The 24358-nt window shown below is 38.4% G+C and overlaps 1 protein-coding gene across 2 annotated transcripts in view; it reads left to right on the top strand.

Moving 5' to 3' along the window:
- STK39 (serine/threonine kinase 39) overlaps positions 1-24358 on the top strand; it is a 277406-nt gene that overhangs the window by 212468 nt on the left and 40580 nt on the right. For both annotated transcript variants that reach the window (XM_044768762.2, XM_044768759.2), the window contains exons 15-16: positions 10260-10312; positions 14543-14611. In XM_044768762.2, coding sequence (XP_044624697.1) covers positions 10260-10312; positions 14543-14611 — 122 coding nt within the window. The remainder of the gene's footprint in view (positions 1-10259; positions 10313-14542; positions 14612-24358) is intronic.

Genomic DNA, 24358 nt, shown 5'->3' with positions numbered 1-24358 from the left:
CAAACCTTCTATAGCTTTCTTTTTACATTCAGAATTTGTCCCATGCTTGCTTTCTTTCCTTCTAGTATTTTAGGACAAACTTATCTTTCTTAACCCAACAAACAAAAGTACTTCCATTCTTTATACCTTTTCTGAAAGCATATATTTTACTTCCCTTGAATACAAAGTTGTTTTCTTCCTTGATTTCTAGTGGCTTTTTTTGTTTTTAAAGATTGGTACCTGAGCTAACAACTTGCCAATCTGTTTTTTTTGGTTTTTACTTTTTCTCCCCAAATCCCCCCAGTAGATAGTTGTATACTTTTAGTTGTGGGTCCTTCTAGTTGTGGCATGTGGGATGCCACCTCAGCATGGCCTGATGAGTGGTGCCATGTCCACACCCAGGATCTGAACTGGCGAAACCCTGGGCCACCGAAGCGGAGCAGCAAACCTCACCACTTGGCCATGGGGCCAGCCTCTCTAGTAGCTTTAATTACATATACTAGTTGGAATTTTTAACCCTTACGGACTCTAGAAAAAACTAAAAAGGTAAGCAATTATGAACTGTGTTTTATATCAGCATTCTAAACTCTTTTCATAATTTCTAGAAACATGCTACTTCACAATAATAAAACATAAGGCATGTTTACTCATAGACCCAAAGACCTTTTAGTTTCACTGTAATAAGCTAGAAGTAGATAAACTTAGATATGTTTAGCAATAATGTTTCACTATGTTATCTTACTTGAAAATGATCTATATACTCAACAAATTTTTATCATTTAACTTAATTTACCAAAACTCTAAAATTTTAAGTTACCAAAAAGAATTTGGAAGCTGTTTTTTTCAAGCATACAGACCAGAAAACATAATTATTGTAGCCACAAACTCTTACCCATTTTCATCTATCTAAATTGTTTCCAACAATTATATTCAGATTACCCACGAAAACTTCATGGGGCATTAGACAAAATTAGCTATCATTTAAAGCTGTTATTTTGCTGACAAATTTGTAACAGGGATAACAAGAGCTTATTTGACTAGTAAACCCAGGCTACATGTCTGCATCATATCCAAATACTGACAACTCTAAGGACATGCCTATTTCAGTCAAACCAACAAACTTAAACAGGCTTTCATTTACCAAAGATTAATTTATTTCATGTTAACTTGAACGACATTTGGGTTAATTTCTATTACATTTAGAATTTATGAAAGCACTGACTTCAAGCCAATTAAACAAGGTCTTAATTTTGGCCATACCACCTGGAAGTAAAATATCACACGTATATAACATACGTATAGACACACATACACAGAGTCTCCACAGCTATTGTTTTTAAAATTACTGCCATGAATCAGTACAGTAATACAAAGCTCTGTAGTTATGAATCCAAATTTTGTTTTAAGCTTTTTTACCAATATTTGTGGAGAAGTTACTCAAGATGCTAGATTTTTGGCAAGGTTGCTCGTATGGCCATTTTTCTGGCCTTTTCCCTTTTTTCCCCTTCAGTTTTAGGAATTGGTGATGAGCTAGATAACAGTTCCCAAAGAGGCGAGGCCATAATCCTTTTTGAGATAAAGGAACTGTGTGGAATCTGAACTGCCTCTAGAACTGTTTTCCCAGTCTTACAGGGGTTTTTAAGTTGAAGACAGTTGTTCTAACTGTCCAACTGCATCACCCTAACTTCCTTTTTTCCCTCTGGGTGCTTAGTTTTGTTTTGCTTTTGATTTTTTTTTTTTCTGGGAAGATTAGCTCTAAGCTAACATCTGCCACCAATCCTCCTCTTTTTGTTGAGGAAGCCTGGCCCTGAGCTAACATCTGTGCCCACTTTTCTCTACTTTTATATGTGGGACACCTACCACAGGTGGCTTGCCAATCGGTGCCATGTCCATACCTGGGATCCAAACCTGTGAACCCTGGGCCACAGAAGCGGAACGTGCGAACTTAACTGCTGCGCCGCTGGGCCAGTCCCTGGGTGCTTAGTTTTATTTTAACCTAGGGAAAAAGGCCTGAAAAGAAAATTCCTATTAGGCTCTGAATATCAGCTTCCACTTTGGCCAAATTTCTGATCTAAGTTGCTAAATCCTTTTGAATACCTTGTCAGGTTTTGGCCAGGACAACAGTAACTACCTGGTGGTATTGAACAGTTCCAGTAATCTTTAGCATAGCAGTTTCCCAGAAAATCTCTCAGAGTTTCATTGACACAGAGGGTAGATTGCGGGAGTGTCTAATGGCCTAATATATTCTTTCAAGTACTATTTATAACTGAATTTTCTATTAGCTTAAACTTTCAATAAGATTATTTTGGAATGTTAAAGTTTTTGCTTTTTAAGTGCAGATTTTAAATGATTTTATCTCATCAGAACATTCCTTCTAATGGCCAATGTAATTCCTCTGAGGCTGGCAGCAGTTTGGTTAAGGACCCTTAGCAGCGAATGGGTTGCAACCCACATTTATGTCTGACTATCTCTGACCGCAAAAGGGGGTGCAACTGCATTTTGTCTTACCATATCTTGGGACCTCCAATGTGATGATTATTAAGCCAAGCCCTCAGGACATGAAACAAGCTTGGGGAAATTTTTTTTTTTTTTTTTTTTTTTGCTGTTCTTTATGAATATTTACAGCTTCCAGAACCTTTAGTTTCAGCAATTGTGTTGGAAGTTGGCAAGCTCGACTCTTTAAAAATTTCTGTTACCTGGCTCTTAAAAAAAGAGCCCTACAGTGGCCACTCAAATTTCAAATTATCCTGGGTTATCTTGCCAGCCATTTACAGCTATCCTTATTTTGTTAAGCACTTGCAAGTTTCAACATGAAGCCAGCCAGAGTTCAGAGGGGAGGCGCCAATTCAGGAACTGGTCAGGCTTTTAGGAGCTCAATTTCCCACTTCTTTTAGTTTTCTTTTGCTGTAAAGTCTGAACAATTCCTAAGGACACTGTAGTGGGTCAGAAGGGCACTGCTTGTGTGTGTTACTCCCTAAAGAAAAGTCATAAACACTCTCTTAATGTGCCTTGGTTTCTCCTGCCAGCAGCCTAAAACTACTACAGGGACTTGGAGCTGGGGTGACCAACCCTCATATGAACTTCCCGGAACGAGCCTTCAATTAATTAACATGAATGATACTGGAGTTCCCTATGGGACCGCTACACATCGTGAGGCATTTGATCTTCCAACGCTCCTGCTGAGGTTCTCAGTCACCTGAGAATGCCTTTCGTCCAGGAGGAGCAATGTCCCTCTTCTTCAGAGCTGAACGCATTCAGTCTCTCGTTTCTCTATCAAGCAGTTTGTTCAGAGTTTATAAGCACAATTCTTTCTAATTTAAAGCCAAATTAAAAAGGTCAGCCTGCCCCTTTCCCTCCAAAGTTCCCTCTAGGCCCCCCTGGTCTAGGAAATTCCCCCTAGGTTTCTCTTTCCTGGGAATCCCCTCCTAGGCTCCTCTTCCCTAGGGTATGTGCCAGTACCCCTTTAAGACACCTAGTCTTAAGGTTTAAAACAGCTCATATAAACTCTGGACCATTGACTTAAAATAAGGAGGTCTGGATTTCAGGAGAACTCACCGGGGTCACTTGAAGAATTCAGTGATCCAGGGGGGCTCAATGGGCCCCTATTGGTACCGAATGTCAGTTCACTGTAGATTCCAGGTGGTCTCCAGTGGGTTTCTATGAAATCCTGCTACAACTATGCCAAGAAATGCCAATGCAAATAATCTGTAACCAACCTATAAATCAAAATTGGTGTGAGTTTGTTATGAGCCAGAGTGAGGATTATAACCCAGGAAGGCCTTAGAAGGCGTTCCAGAGAAGCATGGGTTGGTAGAGTCTTATATCTTTTTAGAACAAGAACATACATTAAACACACCCAGGATACATTGTCATCAAAATTTCCAGGAGGTATTCAGTTGCAAATTAGCATGTCAACATGACCCTGATGTCAGGAAAGGGACTAATCTGGGTGTTACCAATATGGCATAGGAGGGGAAGTGTGCATTCTTAAGAGAGTGCATTCTTTACTTCAGTGGTTAAGCAGATGTACAATGTATGTTTGATAGGCCATAAGGTAGGCTTTTGAGTTCAAGCCAAATAAGTTTTGAACCTGAATAGTAGCCCATATACCTCAATATGTGAAAATCTCTTGTCAGTGGGCAGGGAAAGAGCAGGAGAGACAAGGGTGGGGAGATAACCAGAGCAGGTCTTGGAGGGGTCATGCTAAGGATTTTGAATTTTTTTTTATTAAGAATAAAGGGAAGAAAATGGAGTTTTTCAGCAAGGGGGTGGCATGATCAGGTTTGCAGGTAACAAGTTGACTGGCTCCTGTGTGGACTGTGAGCTTGAACGTGGAGAAGACGGGTTAGGAGCATGTAAGACTCAGGGCAGGGCCCAGAGTGCCTCAGGTAGGGTGTGTACTGGGGAAGAAAATGGGTGGGATTTATTAGGTTCTAGATTTAGCTCAGGCCTCCTATTCAGGCACACAATTTTGGCTATATCTTTTACCCTTTCTAAGCCTCAGCTTTACTCCTCTGTAAAATGAGTAGTAATAGTTGTCCGTTCTTCAAGGGTTGTTTTGAGGGTGGAATGAGATAACATATGTGAAGCACCAGGCACATACTGGCAGATAGTTAATGCTGTTAATTATTATTTTCCCTGTATCACAGTTGAGGAAACAGATTACAGAGGCCAAACAAGTAGTGAGTGGATTTGAATGTAGTCCTCTCTCTCCGCAGCTCACAGTATCTCCTCATTCTGCACCAGGCTGCCTCTGGGTGTGGCGGGAAATGCCCAGCTAGCTCAGGGGGAGCTGTAGTCCATTTCTCCTCTTAAACCTGAAGGAAAGGACTTCAGTTCAGTGCCAAGAGTAGAAAAGGAGCAAGCTGAACTAAAAATGATGTCCTCACTGATTCCTGGCCCATCCTATTTGAAAGGTTCCCATCCTGCTCCCAGTAGGGGGAGACATTCCAGGAGTCCAGGGGTGTGTGGGGATCTTTCTGGACTTCCTTCAATACCCACAGCTTCATCCTGACCTGGAATCTCAAAAGAAGAAGAAGGCTGTTGGCTAAGAAATCCTCTGCTGCTTAGGAGGGAGGGGCTGCCACTGGATCCCTGGGAAACCTGCTGCCCTCACAGGGACCCTGGGTGGCATTACCCTGACTGCATCCTTCAACCTCAGAGCTTTGGAAAATGGTTGACTTTCACCCTCACTCCAGAGCATTGCTGTGGTGGAGGGTATGCAGTGCCAGTGATGCTTACAGTTTATGATGTCCTTTGACAGTGAGTGCTCTTTGGATTTCTAAGCCTTTTAACAACATCTGTTCTTAGCGTGCCTGTGCCTCCATGCATTTGTTGGCGTGCGCTAAGAGCCATTGAGGTGAAGCTGAAAAATATGAGTAGTCCTGAGCCGGCATTTTGGCTTTGAAGCGCTCCAGGAGCAATAACTCTGTCAGATTGTCCTGACATGGTATATTAAGAGATTCAGAAAGATGCTACATCCTGTAGAATATATATTTCAGCTGCTTGGGCCTTCTGTATCTCTGCCATCAGGAAGAGTTACGTGTTCACTCATGTGTTTGTCGTCACCACCCTCTTAGCCAGCTGCCTCATTTGAGTGTTCACTATTGTCCCCTGCAGATGAATTAAAAGAGTAAGAAGAAAAACCTTACGCATGCCAATCTGTATTCCGAACTTCTCACTTTGAATGGACGTAGCAAAAAGAAAATGTTTGTTGGTACTGAAAATTTCAAATTTCCAGCTTCTCTGAAAAATCTGAATATTTAGCAACATTGAGCCTGAATTCCTGCCTGGCCTAACCAGCTGGTGCTGAGTAGTGGTTTCCCCCTTTAAATGGGAAGCTTTCCAGCTGGCAAAGTCACCCCATCTCCCTGGTTTTTTTTAATACACTTCCTGCTTTACTCATTTAAAGTTCCTGCCGTGATGCTTACAAATTGCTTGTGAGAGCATAAATTGGTACAACTTAAATGAAGGAGAATTTGACAATATTTATCAAATTGCAAATGCATATATGTACTTTGCCCAAGCAATTTCCTTCTAGAAATTTATTTTTATACTCATATACTTGCAATAGGACATGAGAATAAGGTTATTCATTGAAGCATTGTTTATAATAGTGCAAGACTGGACACAATCTGTTTACAGAATGGCAACTGGCTAAAAAGAGGAAAGAGCATACAACAGAATCCTATGTAGCCATAAAAAAAGAATGAGAAAGCTCTCTTTGAGCCAATATGGAGAAATTTCAAGGTGTATTTTGTTAAAAAAAATAATAAAAAAAGGGAGGTGCTGAACAATGGGTAGTATGCTACCATTTGTATTAAACAGGCTGGAAGAAACTCTATATGTCTGTTTGCTAAAATATGCATAAAACATCTCAGGAAGGAGGCACAAATAGCCTATAGCAACGATCGCCACTGTGAGACGAATCAGGTAGTTGAGTGACAGGAGTGCGAGGGCTGGTTTTTAGAGAATACAGTACCCTGTCTTACCTTTTGATTTTTAAACCATGTGATTTTATCATCTCTTTTAAAAAATAAATTTCCTGCCTGAGTCCCGTAGGCATTTGCATTTTTTATGCAATATACACATACAATGAGAAATAAGGTGTTATGCCTTACCAAATTTAAGAGTTTTTTTTTTTTAATGGATTAAAAAAGGGTTTTTAATAAGAGTTATCAAAGGTAGCCTTCGTCTTGAAGCTGTTAACTCTCAAGTTTTAAATGTTTCCTCTGTAAAGTTGCACAGACTTAGTTTCTGGCCTTAAATCATCCCTATTTTCAGCTTCCCTGAAATTAAGAGTATCCTGTGCTGTATCAATTAAAGTAAATGTACTTTCAATTAAAGGTGTTAAGTATGAGTCTGAAAAGATTAATTCTTTATAAAAGGATGACCTTCAGTAGTTAGATCCAATTAGGCATTTTTCCAACTATATTTCATCCTGATGGGACAGGTCTACTATTCATAATCAATCACTGTGATCTTTTCAAAGGTGGGTGTTATAGGTTCAGGGTCATAAAAGAATGACTTGACTAGGGAACCTGCATAACTTGAGCCCCAGCTGATGTAGATAGAGATTGTGGCTTTTGGGTATTACTTTTGTGGCATTAATGTGAAAAGAATCAGGATGTGCATGATGATATTTTGGGTACGGTTCTCATATCTCTCTTCTCATGGCCTTTGTAGAACAAACTGATTTAGACAAGACTGATCAAAGGAAAGAAAGGAAGAGGACTGATGAATTAGCATCAAATCAAATTCCCCCCTCCTCTCATTTCATTATTAAATACATTATAAACACTTGCTTTCCTAGTGATCGCTTTTTCTCATTGGATTGTTTTAGTTCTAATTCATCCTTTACTGATATACAGCACACAAAACCAAGGCTATTAAATAAATGAATGCTTGCTGATCTTTTTATGGTAACATGCAAAATCTTGGGAAATGTTTTCTCTCGAAAGTGAAAGGAATTGAGCATTTCTATTTGTTTTAGGTATTTCCAACGTACAATTCTCAGTCCTCACTCTGCCACTCATTAAATTTATAAACTTGGAAAAGCCTTGAATGTACTCACATGAAAAATGGAAAACAAGTAGTACCTACTTTGTATATCTCAAAGGTTGTTTTTCGGGTCAAATGATATTTTTTTTTTCCGCTTTTTATCCCCAAATCCCCCCAGGACACGGTTGTATATTTTAGTTGTGAGTCCTTCTAGTTATGGCATGTGGGACGCCACCTCAGCGTGGCCTGATGAATGGTGCCGTGTACGTGCCCAGGATCCGAACCAGCGAAACCCTGGGCCACCAAAGCGGAGTGCGCGAACTTAACCACTTGGCCATGGACGGGACCGGCCCCTCAAATGAGATTTGATGTCAGTGTTTCTCAAAGTGTGGTCCTGTTACCCCTGGGGGTCCTTGAGACCTTTTCAGGAAGCCTATGAGGTCAAAACTATTTTGATAATAATATTAAGAAATTATTTGCCTTTTTTACTCTCATTCTTTCACATATGTATGGTGGAATTTTCCAACAACTGGCTACATGATGTATGATGTTGCAACAGACTGAAGACAGAAGCAAATATAAAAATTCAGATATCTTAAGCCAGACATCACAGAGGTGTACAAAAATAGAAAACAATGCGCTCTTTTCACTGATTTTCCTTTTGGAAAGTAATTTTTCATTAAAAAAATTTTTTTACATTAATGTAATGGGTTAATTATTATCATTTTCAAATAAGTTAATAAATATTTTTAAATTTATCAGTTTTAATTTCCACTACAGTAAATATTGACAGATATTTAATAAATAACATAAACAAAAGTTCCTTAGGGGTCCTTAATACTTTTTAATAATGTAAAGGGGGAGCCGGCCTGGTGGTGCAGTGGTTAAGTGCACATGTTCCACTTCGGTGGCCCAGGGTTCGCCGATTCGGATCCCGGGTGCAGACATGGCACCGCTTGGCAAGCCATGCTGTTGTAGGCGTCCCATGTATAAAGGAGAGGAAGATGGGCACAGATGTTAGCTCAGGGCCAGCCTTCTTCAGCAGAAAGAGGAGGATTGGCGGCAGTTAGCTCAGGGCTAATCTTCCTCAAAAAAAGAGAATGTAAAGGGGTCCTAAGACCAAAAAGTTTGATAACTGTTGATACATATGAAGGCACTATATAAATGTGTGGTGACTTTGGTAGTTTATTAAGAAAGTTTAGACTGTTTAAACAATCCAACATGCAAACAGTCTTTCCACTGCACACATTGATCGTGCTTAGTCTGGGGACCATGATGATCTCTGAGCCCTCTCCAGTTGTCTGCAATTTCATGTGTTGGTCATATGTGTACTTTTTTAGAATGAGAGTTTATAATTTTCAGAGTCTCAGAAGGGCCTAAAAGAAAAACAGCTGTAGGAATGGCTGATGTTCCCTACTCACATTCTAACTCTGAGAGGAATAGTGATAAAGTCAAGGTGGGGACACCTGAAGTGAGATGCATAGTGGTTCAAGGCTCTTATTAGGTCTGTGACCTGGGCTTGGGCGTTTCCTGAGTTCTTGACCTTTTACTTCTCTGCTTGTGGAAAGGTGTTAGACTTGTGCCAGCTTCTCTAGGCACTGGGGAGAAGGGCTTGCTGTCAGTATCATGCCTTTGTCATCTTGCTGGGCCTCCTTGCACTTAGTGTGGTAGGACATAAAGAACCAAGATCAGGCTACAGACAAAAAAGGGCCCAGAGACTGGTGTATGCATGATTTGGACACTGTCCATAGAGACCAGGAGATATTACTTGGAGTTTTAGAGTACCAAACTGGAGTAGCGAATGGGATTTGATCAGACTCTCCTGGCTCTAGAAGGAGGATGTTCAGGGAAAGGTATTAAGGCCATCTCTGTCTCTGTCTAGGACACCCTCAGTGGCTGAGCAAATAGTTGAGTGCTTACAGAAATTGCTATTTCATATTTCCTACTGCAGTTTCTTAAGGTGTTTTTATTAACTTTAGTTTAGCATCTGTTGAGAGTTACTCATAAGATTTTAACGTTCTTATGAGAATTTAAAACTATTCTAATTATAGTTCATTGCTCTTATTATCATTTCTTGAAGTTAGTATAAATGGAAAACTCGTATCTTAGATATTTATTTGTTCCATGTTTCCCCAGTGTTGTTTAACTTTTTGATTGAAATATACATAGTATATGTATGTATTACAGTTTTATGTAAGCATTTTATATTTATGTAAATAAGTTCTATATATCCAATGGGTAATTTAATGACATTTAGAGGTCCCTCTGTATTTAGGTAAAACTTTTAACTACAATACGTACACCTTATGCTGGCGTTTTGTTGCATGATTTAATGTATGGTGCTGTCAGGAACTTCATCGCTAAAACTATCTTCCCTGTTTCACATTTAAAACTAATTTGATAAAATACTGTTTTCCCAGGAAAAATGTGAAAAATATGTTGAGTATTATTTATTCTAGACTAAAAGCTTCTGAAAATTTTAATTTGGAAGTTATATTTAAGGTTACTGATTTAGTGTAGATTTTAGAAAAATGAACATTTTATTTTTGGAATTTTATGATATGAGCATGTTTAGATAAGGTAAATTCAATTAATTAAACAAATATCTCCCTTTATTATTGTCCTAACTCTCTCTTCCAGTTGAGGAAGTATTTGGACGTAACCTGAAGCTGTAAAATGTTATCTACGTGTTAGTAGCATCTTATAAAAATTGGAATACATTTAGTTTGATTAAACTCTGCTTCATTAGATTTTAATGTGCTATATGTTATGTGTTTCAGAAACTCCAGAAAGGAGCTTAATGACATACGATTTGAGTTTACTCCAGGAAGAGGTAAGTTTTAATTGAAATTATTATTTTATTGCTACAAAGAGCATTTCAGAAATTGATCACAAGCATGTGGTTATAATTTGCTATTCAAAGTGCTTTCTCTAAAAACAAAGGAAGGAGGGAGGGAGGGGAGGAAGGAAGAAAGGAAGGATTTGCAGTAATTGTGGGTATCTAAACTGAATCACTGCTGACTACGTGAATCCCAGTGACACGTGCTGCACAATATATAATATGCACATAGACATGAAATATATCAGCTCAACTATGAGAAGAGGTACTGGCATGGTGATGCAGGGCCTGAAGGACCTTCTGATGAGCGTACTGAGAAGCATACAGCAGTGCTAATGAGGGCTGAGCAACAAACAGTGATATACAAATGGTAGCATGCTTCACCTCTGTGTCCTCAGTTCAGGTTACATGAAGCCTGTGTTTAGGAGTATCTGTGGCCTCTGTTTGCTGCAGGCACCACTGGTAAGCTTGGTCGGCACAATGCCAGTCTTGCAGCTGAATAAAATTTTAGTATTTTAAATAATTGCTATTACAACAGCTTAAAGGCAAGATTGGTTTTTCTTTCAGCTCCTGGATGCCTGGAAGCCATAGAACCATGGCTTACTTCTGGGTATCTCTAGCACCTGACAAGTGTCTGGTATGCAGGAGAATCTTGAGTAATTTTGGTTAGTTAATGGATAAATAACATATATAAATAGGCTTTGGAAAGCACAAGACTGGTTATTAAACAAAAGTTATTTCCACTATTTAGTTTATAACCAGAACAACCTAGAGCAGTGAAAATCAGATGCTAATGGTAAGACTGACTCTTTTCCCTGACCTCTGGTTTCAGATTCTTATGTACATGACGACAGCCTCGATGTCTATATTGAGTATCTTTCTAAAATACATCAGTCTCATACATTTGGATATATTAACATATGTAAGCTAATGACACTGTCATTATTTTATGTATTGGAGCTCCACATAAATTTTTATTTGATTAAATAGTTTTTGTTAAAATTTTGAAAATCCGAAAAGTTCTAGCTTGATATCTGTTCACTTAACTGCTTTGACCTCCCGGATGTTATCATCTGTAAGAAGCCACAAACTCAAATGCTTACAGGAGCCAAAGTGAATGGTGGGGACCTCTGGAAACTAGAAAGTTCTGTCTAAAAACATTCAGGTTCAGTTTTTAAAAAAACATTGCCAACCAAACAAAGCATGTTCCTGGGCCATATGTGGTCATAGATTCACTGGCCCTGATCTCTAGTCCCCTGTAAGCACAAAGATTTAATGATTGCCAGCATATTTGAATTAAACTAACATATGAAGTACGTTTTACAAAATAAATGTAAATAGAGCCCCTAATGAATTTGCTAACTGATCTTTCTTTCTGGGAACATCCATCTTTGACAATTTAGAGTTGGTCTGTGAACCTGTACAGCGCCAGTTAGTTACTGTCATCAAAAAGCTATCTATTTTTTCATAATACAAAAATATTGACCGACCAATACTGTGATGAAACCTGGTAATTATATAATAAATGTTTCAAGTGCAGTAAGTAAAAGAACAGATTCTTATTTTAAGGTTGTTTCTTTTCATCTGATTATTTAAAATTGACAATGGCAATAAAAATCAATTTTAATTTCAAGAGATAACGAAAGAAATGAATTTCTGAGTTGAAGGCTTTGGGGGTATTAGACAGCCCTATTAGCATTACCTGGTCCTTTGTGCTGGCTGTGGCAGGCTCGTTTTCTATGGTTAGATTAAGAATCTCTGCTTTTGTTGCCCAGACAGAAACCATGGTGCTGCCTGATGATAGCTGGCCTTCCTGGACAGCAAGCACAGGTCCATAACAGAAACACCATGGATTTATCGCTGTACCTCTGAGATTACAGATGCTACCTGCATTTCAGACCTTGTCTGCACTACACTGTGCATGCACACAACATGTGTACTATGTCTGTGCTGTATTTACACGTAAATATGTATATATGGCTAGAGTATATAACATAAACATATCAAATATTCTCTGTCCTCATTGGAGGGCAAGCCCTTTGTGCTTATTATGTTGCTGTATTCTCTGGAGACCTGAGTATATTGATTATTTAACTGTTTACACATCAGGAATGTTAAGCAACTTAACGAAAAATAAACTACCAATTACCTTCACATTTCTGTTCTGAACTATCACTGATATATTACTTATGTGCATACAAAATAACTGCTTAATGACACACACACACAAACATGGAATATTTCCATTTTTGGTGAGCCAGCATGACTGTTTGCTGTTTTAATATGACTCATCTGGCACCTCCGAGTCCTGAAAATAGTAGGAGATGCTGTACACTTTGACTGTTTGGGGATGTCATTTGTTTTGCTTCTGTTTTCGTGCTAGCCCTCAATGTGGCTTTGTTTGATTATTCCGTTTTCAACTACATTCTGTGATCGTAGCTCCTTACTCAAGTATTGATACTTTAGAGATGCTGGAAACATATTCACATGCTTTAACAGATGATCAATCAATACAAATGTAATGACTGCCTACTGTGTGCCCTAGTAGACACTTTAATTCAATAAGTATCATTTCCTGAAGTTTCTGCTGGCCTCCAGGAAGATGGAGATTGTGAGACTGAAAGCTCTAGCTGACTTCATAAAGCCAAATCACATTCACAGGAAAGCCTTTCATTACGTTACCCTACATTCCATGCTAGGGGATCATTTTATCTCTAAGAGAATTTTGTAAGGTGTTGTTTTTACTTCTACTTCTAGCAGTAAGGACAAGGCCCAAGATAAGCCCACCTTATATGGAATTTCATAGTGTAGTACGATTCCTATGTATTTCTTTTCCATTTTCTTCATTTTATTCTATCTCATTCATTATGGAATGGAATGAGTAAAATGATAGAATACCACAATTTCTCTGGAAGTACAAAGAATATACATGGCTCTCAAATTTTTATTGGAGATTTGGGAAACTGGGCCATGTATGAAAGGGAGAAAGCGAGTACACAAGAATGTAAGATGCATTTCAAATGATCTGCTGTATCATTACCACAGCTACCATTTATTTAGTAATTACTATATCAAACGCCAGGCTAAGCTCTTTAAAGCCAAAGAATATTGAAAGGTAATTGTCCCTCCAGCTACATGCCCACATGCACACACACACTCGAGCTCACTTACAGAGTCACCACATCTGAAACATAGATTAAGCAAGGAAACTCAGATTGTGTTGAGGGGCGGCCTTTGGCAGAGCAAACTGCAGTTCAGTTTAGAGGCTTGTTTGATTCAGCAGCTATACTTGCAGGTGCTCCCTGACTTTGGAAGAAAACTTAAGTCAAACCTCCATCTGCTGAGCCAGTTTCTTCTTATCTAGCTACAGTTCTGAATGGTTTTGAGAATATCAGAAGGCCATGGGGACCATGTCATGTTCCTTGTGAAAACCTAGGGGTTCATAATGGTTCTTTTGATCACATTGCAGTTTATCAATTTCTCTTTACAAAGTCTTCAAACAGACTTCACATTATTATCATGTTCATTCATAACTTTTCAATTAAGTAATTTCAGCTATATTCACTTGCTATGGCCTGTTCAGTCCCATCTTTATGAGATTGCTAATTCCTGTCACTTATCATTGAGAAACTGCATTCTTTTATTCAACTACATTTTCAAAGAGAATGAATCTGTTGCTATCAAATGATCAATGTCATGTTAAAGGAGTTTCTTAATAGCATAAATTTAAATAGCTCATCTTAATAGTCCAACAAGCTCTTAGGCTGTTTGTACCAAATATTAGGTTTTTTATTAGGTTGTATCAAATGCTCCTATTCAACCTTTGCCATAAATTCTGACTCAGTAGCTATTAATGGTAGAAAAGGATTGATGATGGCTGGAATTAACCTTGGCAAGAAAGAAAGGTAGGATCATAGGGACCAGTTACGAGATAACTTCTAGAGGTGCATTTGAGGATTAATTCAGACAGTAGCCAAAGGGCAAAAGTTTCTTGGTTCACCACAAATGAAACAATAATTTTGTGTAACTGCTTTTGAATAAGTAGCAAGATGCAAAAAGTACATGGCAAAATGTATTTTACATTGCTTCTGATAGAATCTGAATTGTTGAATTAAAACACATGTGGATGATTTTCGTAAATGAAAAATATATATTTTACATTGCACTGGACTGTTGATTTTTATTTTATGGTTACTAATACATATTCATTTCCCATTTGGACAGACACGGCGGATGGCGTTTCTCAGGAGCTCTTCTCTGCCGGCTTGGTTGATGGTCATGATGTGGTTATAGGTAAATCATTTTTTAGTATGTAGTGTCATTTTGTTGGTATATCAAATGAAAATGCATTTAGAAACAAAAATTTTCATAAAGGAATAATTTACTCTGTGGATTTTTGAAAATTTCTTCTTGAAGTCTCATCTTTTATGTGAAAGAAGTTTGTTTAGGAGTCATATTTAATTTCTTTTTTAAGAAGCTCTTAGTGTAATTCTGTCTCATTTACCTGGACACAGTTTATCCAAAGCAGGACCTCACTTACTGGAAATATAACAGAGAACCCAGAAGACCTAAAAGTCCATGACATTAGAAAAAATAGGATTCTATAAATTCCATGTACCAAGTATGGGAACCTCCAAGATCCTTTCTCGGAGTTTCTCTAGTCTTTCTTTGGACAGAGTTCTAGTAAACTTAGATGTTAGTTTTCCCAGCCCTTAGCAAGATTCGTCATAAAGTCTAAAGGTTGGATAGACTTAAAGGTCATTCAGGCCAGTTCTTTCATTGTGTAGACAAGGTAACAAATTCCTAAAGCAATTCAGTGGTTTGTCCAGGGCCATGCAGCTGGGTTGTGGCAGAGCCACTTCACTTTGAGACTGTGGCTCTTTCTACCACTTTTAGAATCAAAAGATTGCTGCATGGAGATGGGGGAGCCTGCTAGATACAGGCAAGCTGATAGGAGCAAGAAATGACTGGTGGCCTCCTGACAAGGCAAAGGAGGCAGAAAAGTTAAAAGAGGCAGACAAACACTGTCATCTGAGAAAATGTGTGGGCTCTTTCTACCTTGGATGAGGGTGAATAGCTCCACACTCCTCAGCAAATTCTGAGTTTATAAAGATTTTATAACATAGTCTATTCCTGGATATTCGTAAGAATGACCCTAAGTAATCCAAAATAGTTAACATTGTATTAATGTTACTCATGACATTATATTGATTATGTTGTTAACTATTATAATTACATTATATTAGGGGAATATGTGTTATGATAAAACTTTCTTCAAAAATACTCAAGTCAAAACTCATGCTTGAAATGACTTGAGCCCTTTAAATGATATTTTACCTTTAAAAAACTAATCACTTACTCAAAATAAGTCCTTCCCAAATAATGCTGGAGTGTGTGACTAAGAGGGAACTTGAGGTAGATATACTTACCCATCAGAATAATTTGTTCCTAGAAACTCAATAATATAGATTACTACAAAATGAATTATTTTACTTAAATAAGAGTAACGGGAGTTTTAGTGGGAGATTAGAATTCTGACTAAAGAATCAGTATCTTTTATTGATATATAAATAATGTCATAAATGTAAAGATACAGAGATATCTTTATAATTAGAAAAATGAAGCTCTTTTTCCTATTAATTATACATGAAGTGTACACAAAGGTATCTTTATAATTAGAAAAATTAAGCTTTTTTCCGATTAATTATTCATGAAGTGTACACATTGATTTCGCAAGGAAGCTCTGATTGCTCTGCCAAGTGGTGCATATATAAAGAGATGTAGACATATTTTAAAGGAAAGTGATATACACATACACGTCTATATAGGTGTTTGTGTGTGTGTGTATTTCCTTGTATATTCTGTCTTTCACACTTTCCTTTAAAATCTTATGAGATCCAATGGCCAGCTGAGTTCTTACCTAAGTTTTCTGGTCAATTGTGAGGGCGAGCTGAGGAATAAGGTCAATTCAACTTGGATGTCTACTGTAAATTCCATCTCAGAATTCTTTATGTTAACTTAATGGTTTCTTGATAAAGGCTCATTCTGGTTTTATAGAAAAAATGAGCACACACCTTTGTGTCTTAGTTTACCTGAAGAAAAAGGAGAAAAGTTAATGGCTACATCAAGATACCCTGTAAGATATATTTTCCTTAAAGAGAGCTTTGGTCCATACACTAAGGCAGCCAGAATTAAAAATTAATTAATAGATAATAATAACCAAAAAAATTCTTTTAAACACCTACTAATGTCTCTATTGGGCAAGAAGGATCAAATAAATGATCTTTTGATTTGAGTTGATCCTGGCAGGTGGTAGGGAACATGAATAAAATAGATTGATGAGCAGATATTAAGTCATATCTTTTTTAAAGTATGATCTTACTTCAGGCCTATAGTCAAATTTAGTGTACTGGTTTTTTTGCCCTGGGCTTAGCTGAATCTAAACTAGGGGGTGTCTTAGTTGTGGAGTTTTTTAAAGGTTGAAATTAAGGCATAGTTCATGTACAACTTGTTAAGTGTCTTTTAAATACAATACATACCCAGAAAGCTTCTATTTTTCCATGATTTAATTATTCTTCCAAAAGTTTTTCATTTTGCCTTTTTTCCCCTTCTGGAAAAAGGGGAGCTAAAGTGTAGAGTGTTGGAGTAAGACCAAGCATGTGCAATCCTGCCTTATCTAGTAGCACTAAAAATGCCTTACAGGGACACGATGCCTAAGAGTTACAATGTTTGCATATTTCGTTGAATCATCCCATCAATTCTGTAAGGTAGAGAGGACAGGTTGTTTTTGATCAGTGTTTTATGGATAAAAACAGAAGTCAAAAGAAGTTTCTGGGGTATTGCAACTTGTCATGGTCCTTGAACTTGGTATCTTATGACTCTAAGCCTAGTGCTTAACTCCGACCATGTGTGTATACTGTGTACAATTAATCTGAAATCTTCAGCCTTGAAAAGTGGATCCAGGTCATTTTAAATGATGGTAGTTTTTCTGTCTTCTGGAAAAAAACAGCTTGTCCTTACTTGATTTTCCTGGATCAGGAGATGTTTTATATTATAATTACTGATTATCTGACAAACAGATAAAATTTGTTTAATTCTGTCCTCTCTAACCTATCTCAGTGATTCTCTGCTCCCTCCCTCATCGTGTTTCCCTCTGTACCAGATATGTCCCACCAATATATGAATATGTTTTTATTTCTCCCATCTTAAAAAAGCTCTCTCTTTGGGCCACCTTCATTACAGCTATTTCTCTCCACCTCCTTAAAACCAGACTCCTCCAAAGAATTGCCGCTGACTTCAGTTCCTTTCCTACCACTGTCTCCTGAACACACTCCAGTCAGGCTTTTGCCCTTCCTGCTCCACTCAAACTGTTCTTTTCAAAACCATATCTTGGGAAGACACACGCCTAGAGATGAAATGGCAAATGCAAAGGTGGATGTGGCTGGAGTAGAGTGAGCAAGAAGGCAGGGAGGAGATATGTGGTCCATCAATGACTGCCTTCTGTGTTCCTAAATCCAGTGGTTAATTCTCAGTCCCACATTATTGCTCCATCAGCAGCACTGGGCATAGTTGACAATGCCCTTCTCCGTGATAAGTTTTTCATTTGGTTTTTAAGATTTCTTTCTCTCTTGGTTCTTCCACTTTATTGGTGTTTCCTTCTCATTATTTTTTGTTGGTTCCTCCTTGTCTCTCTGACCTGTAAATATTGACATGTCCAAGGAGCCTTGGATCTCTTCTCTTGAATCACTCACTCCTTTGGTGATCTCATCAATTTTTATGGTAGGAACACCTTGCATCCTCTAACTCCCAAATTTATGTCTCCAGCCTCTCCTTTGAATTCCAGACTCATATCAACCTCCTATTTTGACGTCTTCACATGGAAGACTAAGAGGCATCCCAGATTTAATTAACATCTCCAAAGTCCAGGCCCTGGTGTTTCCTCCCAACCTGCCCCTCCAATAGCCTTTGCTCTAAGTTGATGTCAACTGCATTTCTTCAGGTGCTCGAGACAAAAACCTAAGAGTTGTCCTTGAGTTTCCTTCCTCTCTTACCTTACATCCAGTCTATCTAAATGTTCCCAGGCTGTTACTCACTGTTTCACTTCCCATCCTATTTCAAGCCCATTTCATCTCTCAGTTGAACTATTACATTCATCTCTTTGCTGGTCTCTCTGCTTCTGTCCTTGCCTCTCTTCAGCCTATTCTCATCTCAGCAGCCAGAGAGATCCAACTAAAAAGTAAGTTAGATACAAAAGGCCACATATTGTGTGATTCCATTTATGTGAAATGAGCAAAATATGCAAATCCGTAGAGTCAGAAAGTCCCTTAGTGGTCGCCAGGGCCTGAAGAGCGAGGGAAAGGGTAGTGACTGCTAATGGGTGTGGAGTTTCTTTTGGGGGTGATGAAAATATTCTGGAATCAGAAGTGGTAATGATTGCACAACCTTGTGGCCATACTAAATACCACTGAATTGTGTACTTTAAAAAGGTGAATTTTATAATATGTGAATTATATTGCAATAAAAAAAGTAAGCCAGATCACATGAATGCTTTAAATAAAGCTCTCTAATGGCTTTTCATCCCACGTCTCAGTGGCCTACAATCCCCTACTGATCTGTCCCCTGTCACTTTTCGGACCTTGTCCCTCTCTTCCACTCTCCCCTTTGCTCATACTACCCCAGCCACACTGGCTTTTGTATTTGTATTCTTTCTGCCAGCGTGTCCCTTCCCCAGGTACACCTGTGTATCTCCTGGTGCTTAAATGCTGCCCCTCAAAGGGGCCTTCCTTGACCAGCCTACTTAAAATTGCAACCCACCTCCCACCTCCCAGCTCTCTACCTCCTTCTTGACTTTATTATTTTACCTAGTCTTTCCCCATCTAGTAGGCTATATGTCTCATTTATTTGTTTTAACTATATAGGATTTTCCATTGAGCATAAGTTTTTTGAAGGCCAGGATTTTTATGTTTTATTAACTGCTCTCTTCCCCATGCCCCAAACTTGCATTTTACATAGTAGACACTCAATAAACGTTTGTTAGAGAAAAAAAATCCATTTTGAAATATGCAGGTATCTTGTAACATTTACTTTAGAAACAAAGGCTATTTTGAGTATAGGATTCCAGTTTTTTAAGAATCTTACTTCCAGGATTGCAGAATTCAAGTAGCATTTTAAAAATATGAAATAGATTCACCTGACAAAGGCTGTGCAAAAAAATAGTCCAGTTCAACTTAGAACATTGGCATATAGAGGTTTGAATGATTTCTTACCTGTGTATTTTATTTAGTTTCTGTAATATAAAACAGCTAACATTTAAATAGATTAAAAATCTTTCTTTTCCCCATCAGACTTTTCTCTTGAGTTGGAGCAAATGCTTAGGGCAACATGAAAAACCTGAAAGAAGCAATAGTATGTATGTCATGGAGCAGTGAATGTTCTGACTTTTACTATAATGTGGCAAATGTTTTACAACAAATATTCAGTACCTAGCTTCAGGGTTATCTTCCCGGAGTGTGCGAACCTTTACAAAACAGAGTTTGGATTGAAGAAGGACCGGCGTAGTGACATGGAGTAATTGCTTTTGTGCTGAAGCAGAGCAGTGCAGAAATTAAATGCAGTGTTTGTAGACTGACATCATAAACCCACTTCAGTTGTGCTTAAACGCAGTACTACCTTAGGCAAGAAACAGGAAGTATTTTTTTGGCCTCTTGTAAATGGAAATTGATAAGATCGACAAGGCCTCCTAGGTGGGTGTTGGTTTAAAAATATAAGTTAACTTTGCAAGATGCAAAACTCAGTATATGCATGTATAAATTTGCTTATCTTGCCTGGCTGGGATGGCTGACAAATGGAAATAAACTAGATCTGAGCCCCCATTTCCGTTGTTTCAAGGAGGGGTCCTGAGGATGACCCGAGGCAGCAGAGAAACCAGTTTCCTTTGTCTGCTAGTTAAAAAACAGCCAATCAGAAGTTTTTTCTGCAATAGAAGACAGAGAAGGAAAAAAAACCACCTCATATGTACAAAGGAAAACAGAAGACCTGGATTCTGTTCAGGCCTTGCGATACATGAGATTTTTGAGTATCTGTTGAATGAGTTTTAGAACCTCAGCAATAGAAGAAGGAACACCGATGGGTGTGGTAAGCTAGCCAGGTGCCTGTCCTGCTCAGCAGCCGCTACAGAGCTGCTGCCCTCGACCTGCAAGGCTCTATCCCAGGGCCAGGGTATGACAATGAGTTACCCTGGGAGAGGAAGCTGCTTGGCAGCTGCCTTCTGGAGAAGTGCCTACTGACTGCTCTTTGCTGGGTTTTTACACCACCATTTCCTGGCTTTGTAACAACATATATCTATTTTTTTTTTCCTTTAAGTGGAGTTTAGAACCAGATGTTGGAATTTCTGTTTCCTGAGAAGGGAGGTGTGTTTCTGCATTCATTTGTACAGTTTTCCTTTGACGGATCTGGAGCCTAGCTGACTGATTATCACTGCCCTGGAAGCTGATATTAGCTATGTGTATATTCTCCTGAGCTCTCAATGGACTGTGACTGTTGGACGTACCGTTCATGGCTCTGGGTGCTCTTTTCCTGCACATGGAGAATCCTGTTCAAAGATTCACTGTAAATGCCTTCTCTGAGAAGCCTGCTCGCCCCCTCCCTAGCAGAATCCAGAGGACAGCTTTTCCTTGTAGTGGATGCCAGAGGACAGTATTTTACCACCTGTAGTGACATGTGGCTTTCATCCTGCTGTACTTCCTGGTGCCCGCTTTCCCTTTGTGTGGAGGTTGAGGGCGCCTTTAGGGCAAGCCTGCCTTCTATTTTATTGAATCTCTGCCATCCTTGCCACACATAAGGCACTTAATAAAAATACCTATGGATCAATGAATACATTTAATTCCATTTGGCAAATTTTATACCTGAAGAGGTCATGAATTGATGATTTGGACAATACAAATATTGTTGCACCCTCAAAACTGAAGAGTCATTCAGCAAGACTGATTTTTTCTCTCTCTGTCTCTCTGCCCCCCTTCCTCTTCTTTCTCTCTTTCTTAAGAGTTGACTTTTCACGTGACTTTTGAGCCTCGCCTCTTGGGAAGGAAATGTGGTTTGTCTAGAAGGCCTCTGTCCTCTAGCGCTTGCTGAGGTTACAGTGTTTGTCTCAAAGTGTGGACTGTGAGATGCCTGCGTCAGAATCTTATCTTGGGTGCTTATTAAAAACGCACATTTCTGGGTTCCAGCCTAGAGCTGGAGTCTTGGGCATAAAGTGTGGGAATCTGCATTTTTAACAAGCATCCCAGGTGATTCTTATACATGGTCGAATTTTGTGGCCACTTTAGTTTTTGCTGGCGGTAACCTTTAGAGACTTTTTGCTCCTTTTATCATCTGTATCTTCTTTCCGATCTCACTAATTTCCTTTGCCTCCCTGCCTTACTTGATTCTCTTCTCCCTTTAGAAGTCTATTTTAAAACTGTACCAGTTAACTTTCTAAAATAGTGTGTGTATGTATGTGTATCCGTGGTATAGATGTGTGGAAGAGCCTCATTGGCATAAATTTTTACCATAATGAGTCATTTCAGCTTTTATTAAAACTATTATTGCCGCTCAGGGTGCGGTAGATCCTCCAGGAGGCCTTTGGCGTTTTATATTTTAATATTACGACAAAGTATCTTTAGGCTCCAAAGTATGCAAGCAACAGAGTCTTTGCTCATTCAGGAGCATATGGCTGGATGTGTGAAGTGCTTTGTTCCTCCAGCTATCACCAGGGATGTTTAAGTCTGTTGTGAGTGAGCCAGGATTTACTGAACAGCAGTGCAGTTTTAAAACAAAAGTTTGGAAAAAGAGTGAACATATTCTCTCTCATATCCAGTTCAGTGATTATGCTGTAATGTTTCCTGATGTTGAAATTCAGTGAAGGAAAACTTTCAGTAACCAAATAGTGCCTCTATCACACAACTGTGCTATGATTTTAAAATGGTGACAGATTATAAAAAAAATAAGGAAACTCCTTAAGCCCTTTCTGGATTTAAACAGGCTTGAGGTTAGTTGAATGATGTCAATAAATCCACTTGAGTGATTCTTGATTAAAAGTTGTCTGTATGTTGTTTAATAGTCTAGGGAATTAGGGACTAGAAGGGGCTTTGGAAAACTGTGCTGATTACTTTCCTTGTATATTTTTACCAGAAATCAATGTTAAGGCGTTTAATACGGCGTAGGGTTACCACTGCCAATTCGATTGTAGCTCATTGCTCCTGGTTTCCCAAATACCGTTTTTCTTTAAAAAAAAAAGAAAAAAATCTATACTGAGGTATATTTCCTCTATAGGAAAATTTATTATTAATTTTAATGTTAAAAATTAGTACGCAAGAATTATTTTTAAATATTTACAAGTGACAGACTGGACTATCTAATATAAAAGTACCGTGCATGCAGATGAATGACTGTCATTTCTAGATGAAATAAAATACTCAACAATTGAAGTCTTTGGAGAGGTGGTGTACTCACAGTGCTGCTGTCTAAATATCCAAAGAGCTGGTCTCCTGCGGAGTGCTGGGAGCCAGGCCTGAATCAGTGTGTGGAGAGCGCACACATACCCACACGCACTCTCCTGGCCTCAATTTGGACTCAGACTTAAGGGTTGATATAAGTGTAAGTTTATTCAATTGCAACAGAAAAACAGGTAGACTGAAGTAAAACATAATTTTTGTTTGAACAGAGTCCCATCTTTATAATCTGGTGACCATATTCCTCTGTCCAAAAAAATACAAAGGAATTAAATTGAAGAAAAATTTTCCTAGCAAAGCGAGTCAGAAGCTAAAATAAGCTGCCCACTCCTATGATCGAATCCACTGCCAGCCCCAGCCACCCTCTGTGCTTACTTATCTGCAAATTCTAAGAGGAAAATGATTGACTATCCAGATAAGGGTTGGCAGACTTGTTTATAAAGACATTCTGATTTGGAGGGGGGCGAGGAGCAATTCAAAATTACCTTTCAAAATGTGGGCAAATGTTATTTCCAGAAGTTCTAAAAAAGCCTAAAATAATATCTGGAATTTCCCCAAATGTGTTCTCAGTTTCTGTCTTATGTGATTATGAATCAGTGCGGCAGTAAACCACACTGTAAGCTCTGACTTTCTAGCTGAATGTCACTTTTTATTTAGTTAGGAGTTGTGTATCCTCTTTAAAGCCTCTATTATGGATAGACTCCAGTTAAGACCTGTATTTACTTTCCCTTAAGTGAAACAAGAGCTTGCTAGTGGATTTGTCGTAGGTTCAGTAACTCAGTAGAGTCTTGCTTTTTTCACCTCCTTTAAATTTTTCTGTTTTAATTAATGGTAATCTGTCTTTTGACTCTAGAATCAGATGTGCTTGAAGATTTACACTCAATCCAGCCAAACTTTCTTACTATAGAATTACAATAAGCCCCAAATACCAGTCCCTATTTGTCATGAGAATGTCTTTCTGGTAGAAGTAAAGTAAGTTTACTCTGGTGCAGGAAATCCAGTCTTTCTGATATATTTTTCTAACACTACCAAGTGTATAGGATTTAAATTAAGTAGATCTTTTGCTGAACAGTCTACTCCATTCGTAGACTGATTGGTTTTTGACTGTAGTCATTGTGTTGTGTGTGTGTATGTGTGGTTACCCAGTTTAGAAATCTCTGGCCTACCTGAATTTTAACTATTCCATCAAGAGTACAATGTTGTAGATATAGGTAGATGCCCAGTTGTGCTTATTAATAGATTCCCAGGCTGATCGCTTAATCCCAAACCAAATCTCTCTGCTAGGTTTTTTACTCCATTAGTTGAGATGAAAGAGAAGTCACTACCTCCTAATTTCTTATATAACAGAAAATAGAACTCCTTTTTTACCCCGTCAAAAACATTTTAAAGCCAATAAAGAAAATTAGGTCAACATTTTTGACAAAATATGGGCTTGTTACCACTATTTTTGGCTTCCTATCTAAATTTTATAATGCTAAATTTGATCATATGGCTTCATTTGGTTACCGTTTTTTTTAAAAAACAAAGAGGGCCTTCTTGCCAACTCTAAGAA

The sequence above is a fragment of the Equus asinus genome, chromosome 4, assembly GCF_041296235.1.
Source record: "Equus asinus isolate D_3611 breed Donkey chromosome 4, EquAss-T2T_v2, whole genome shotgun sequence".
Classification (NCBI taxonomy): domain Eukaryota; kingdom Metazoa; phylum Chordata; class Mammalia; order Perissodactyla; family Equidae; genus Equus; species Equus asinus.
This window is presented reverse-complemented; position numbering and strand designations above follow the sequence as displayed.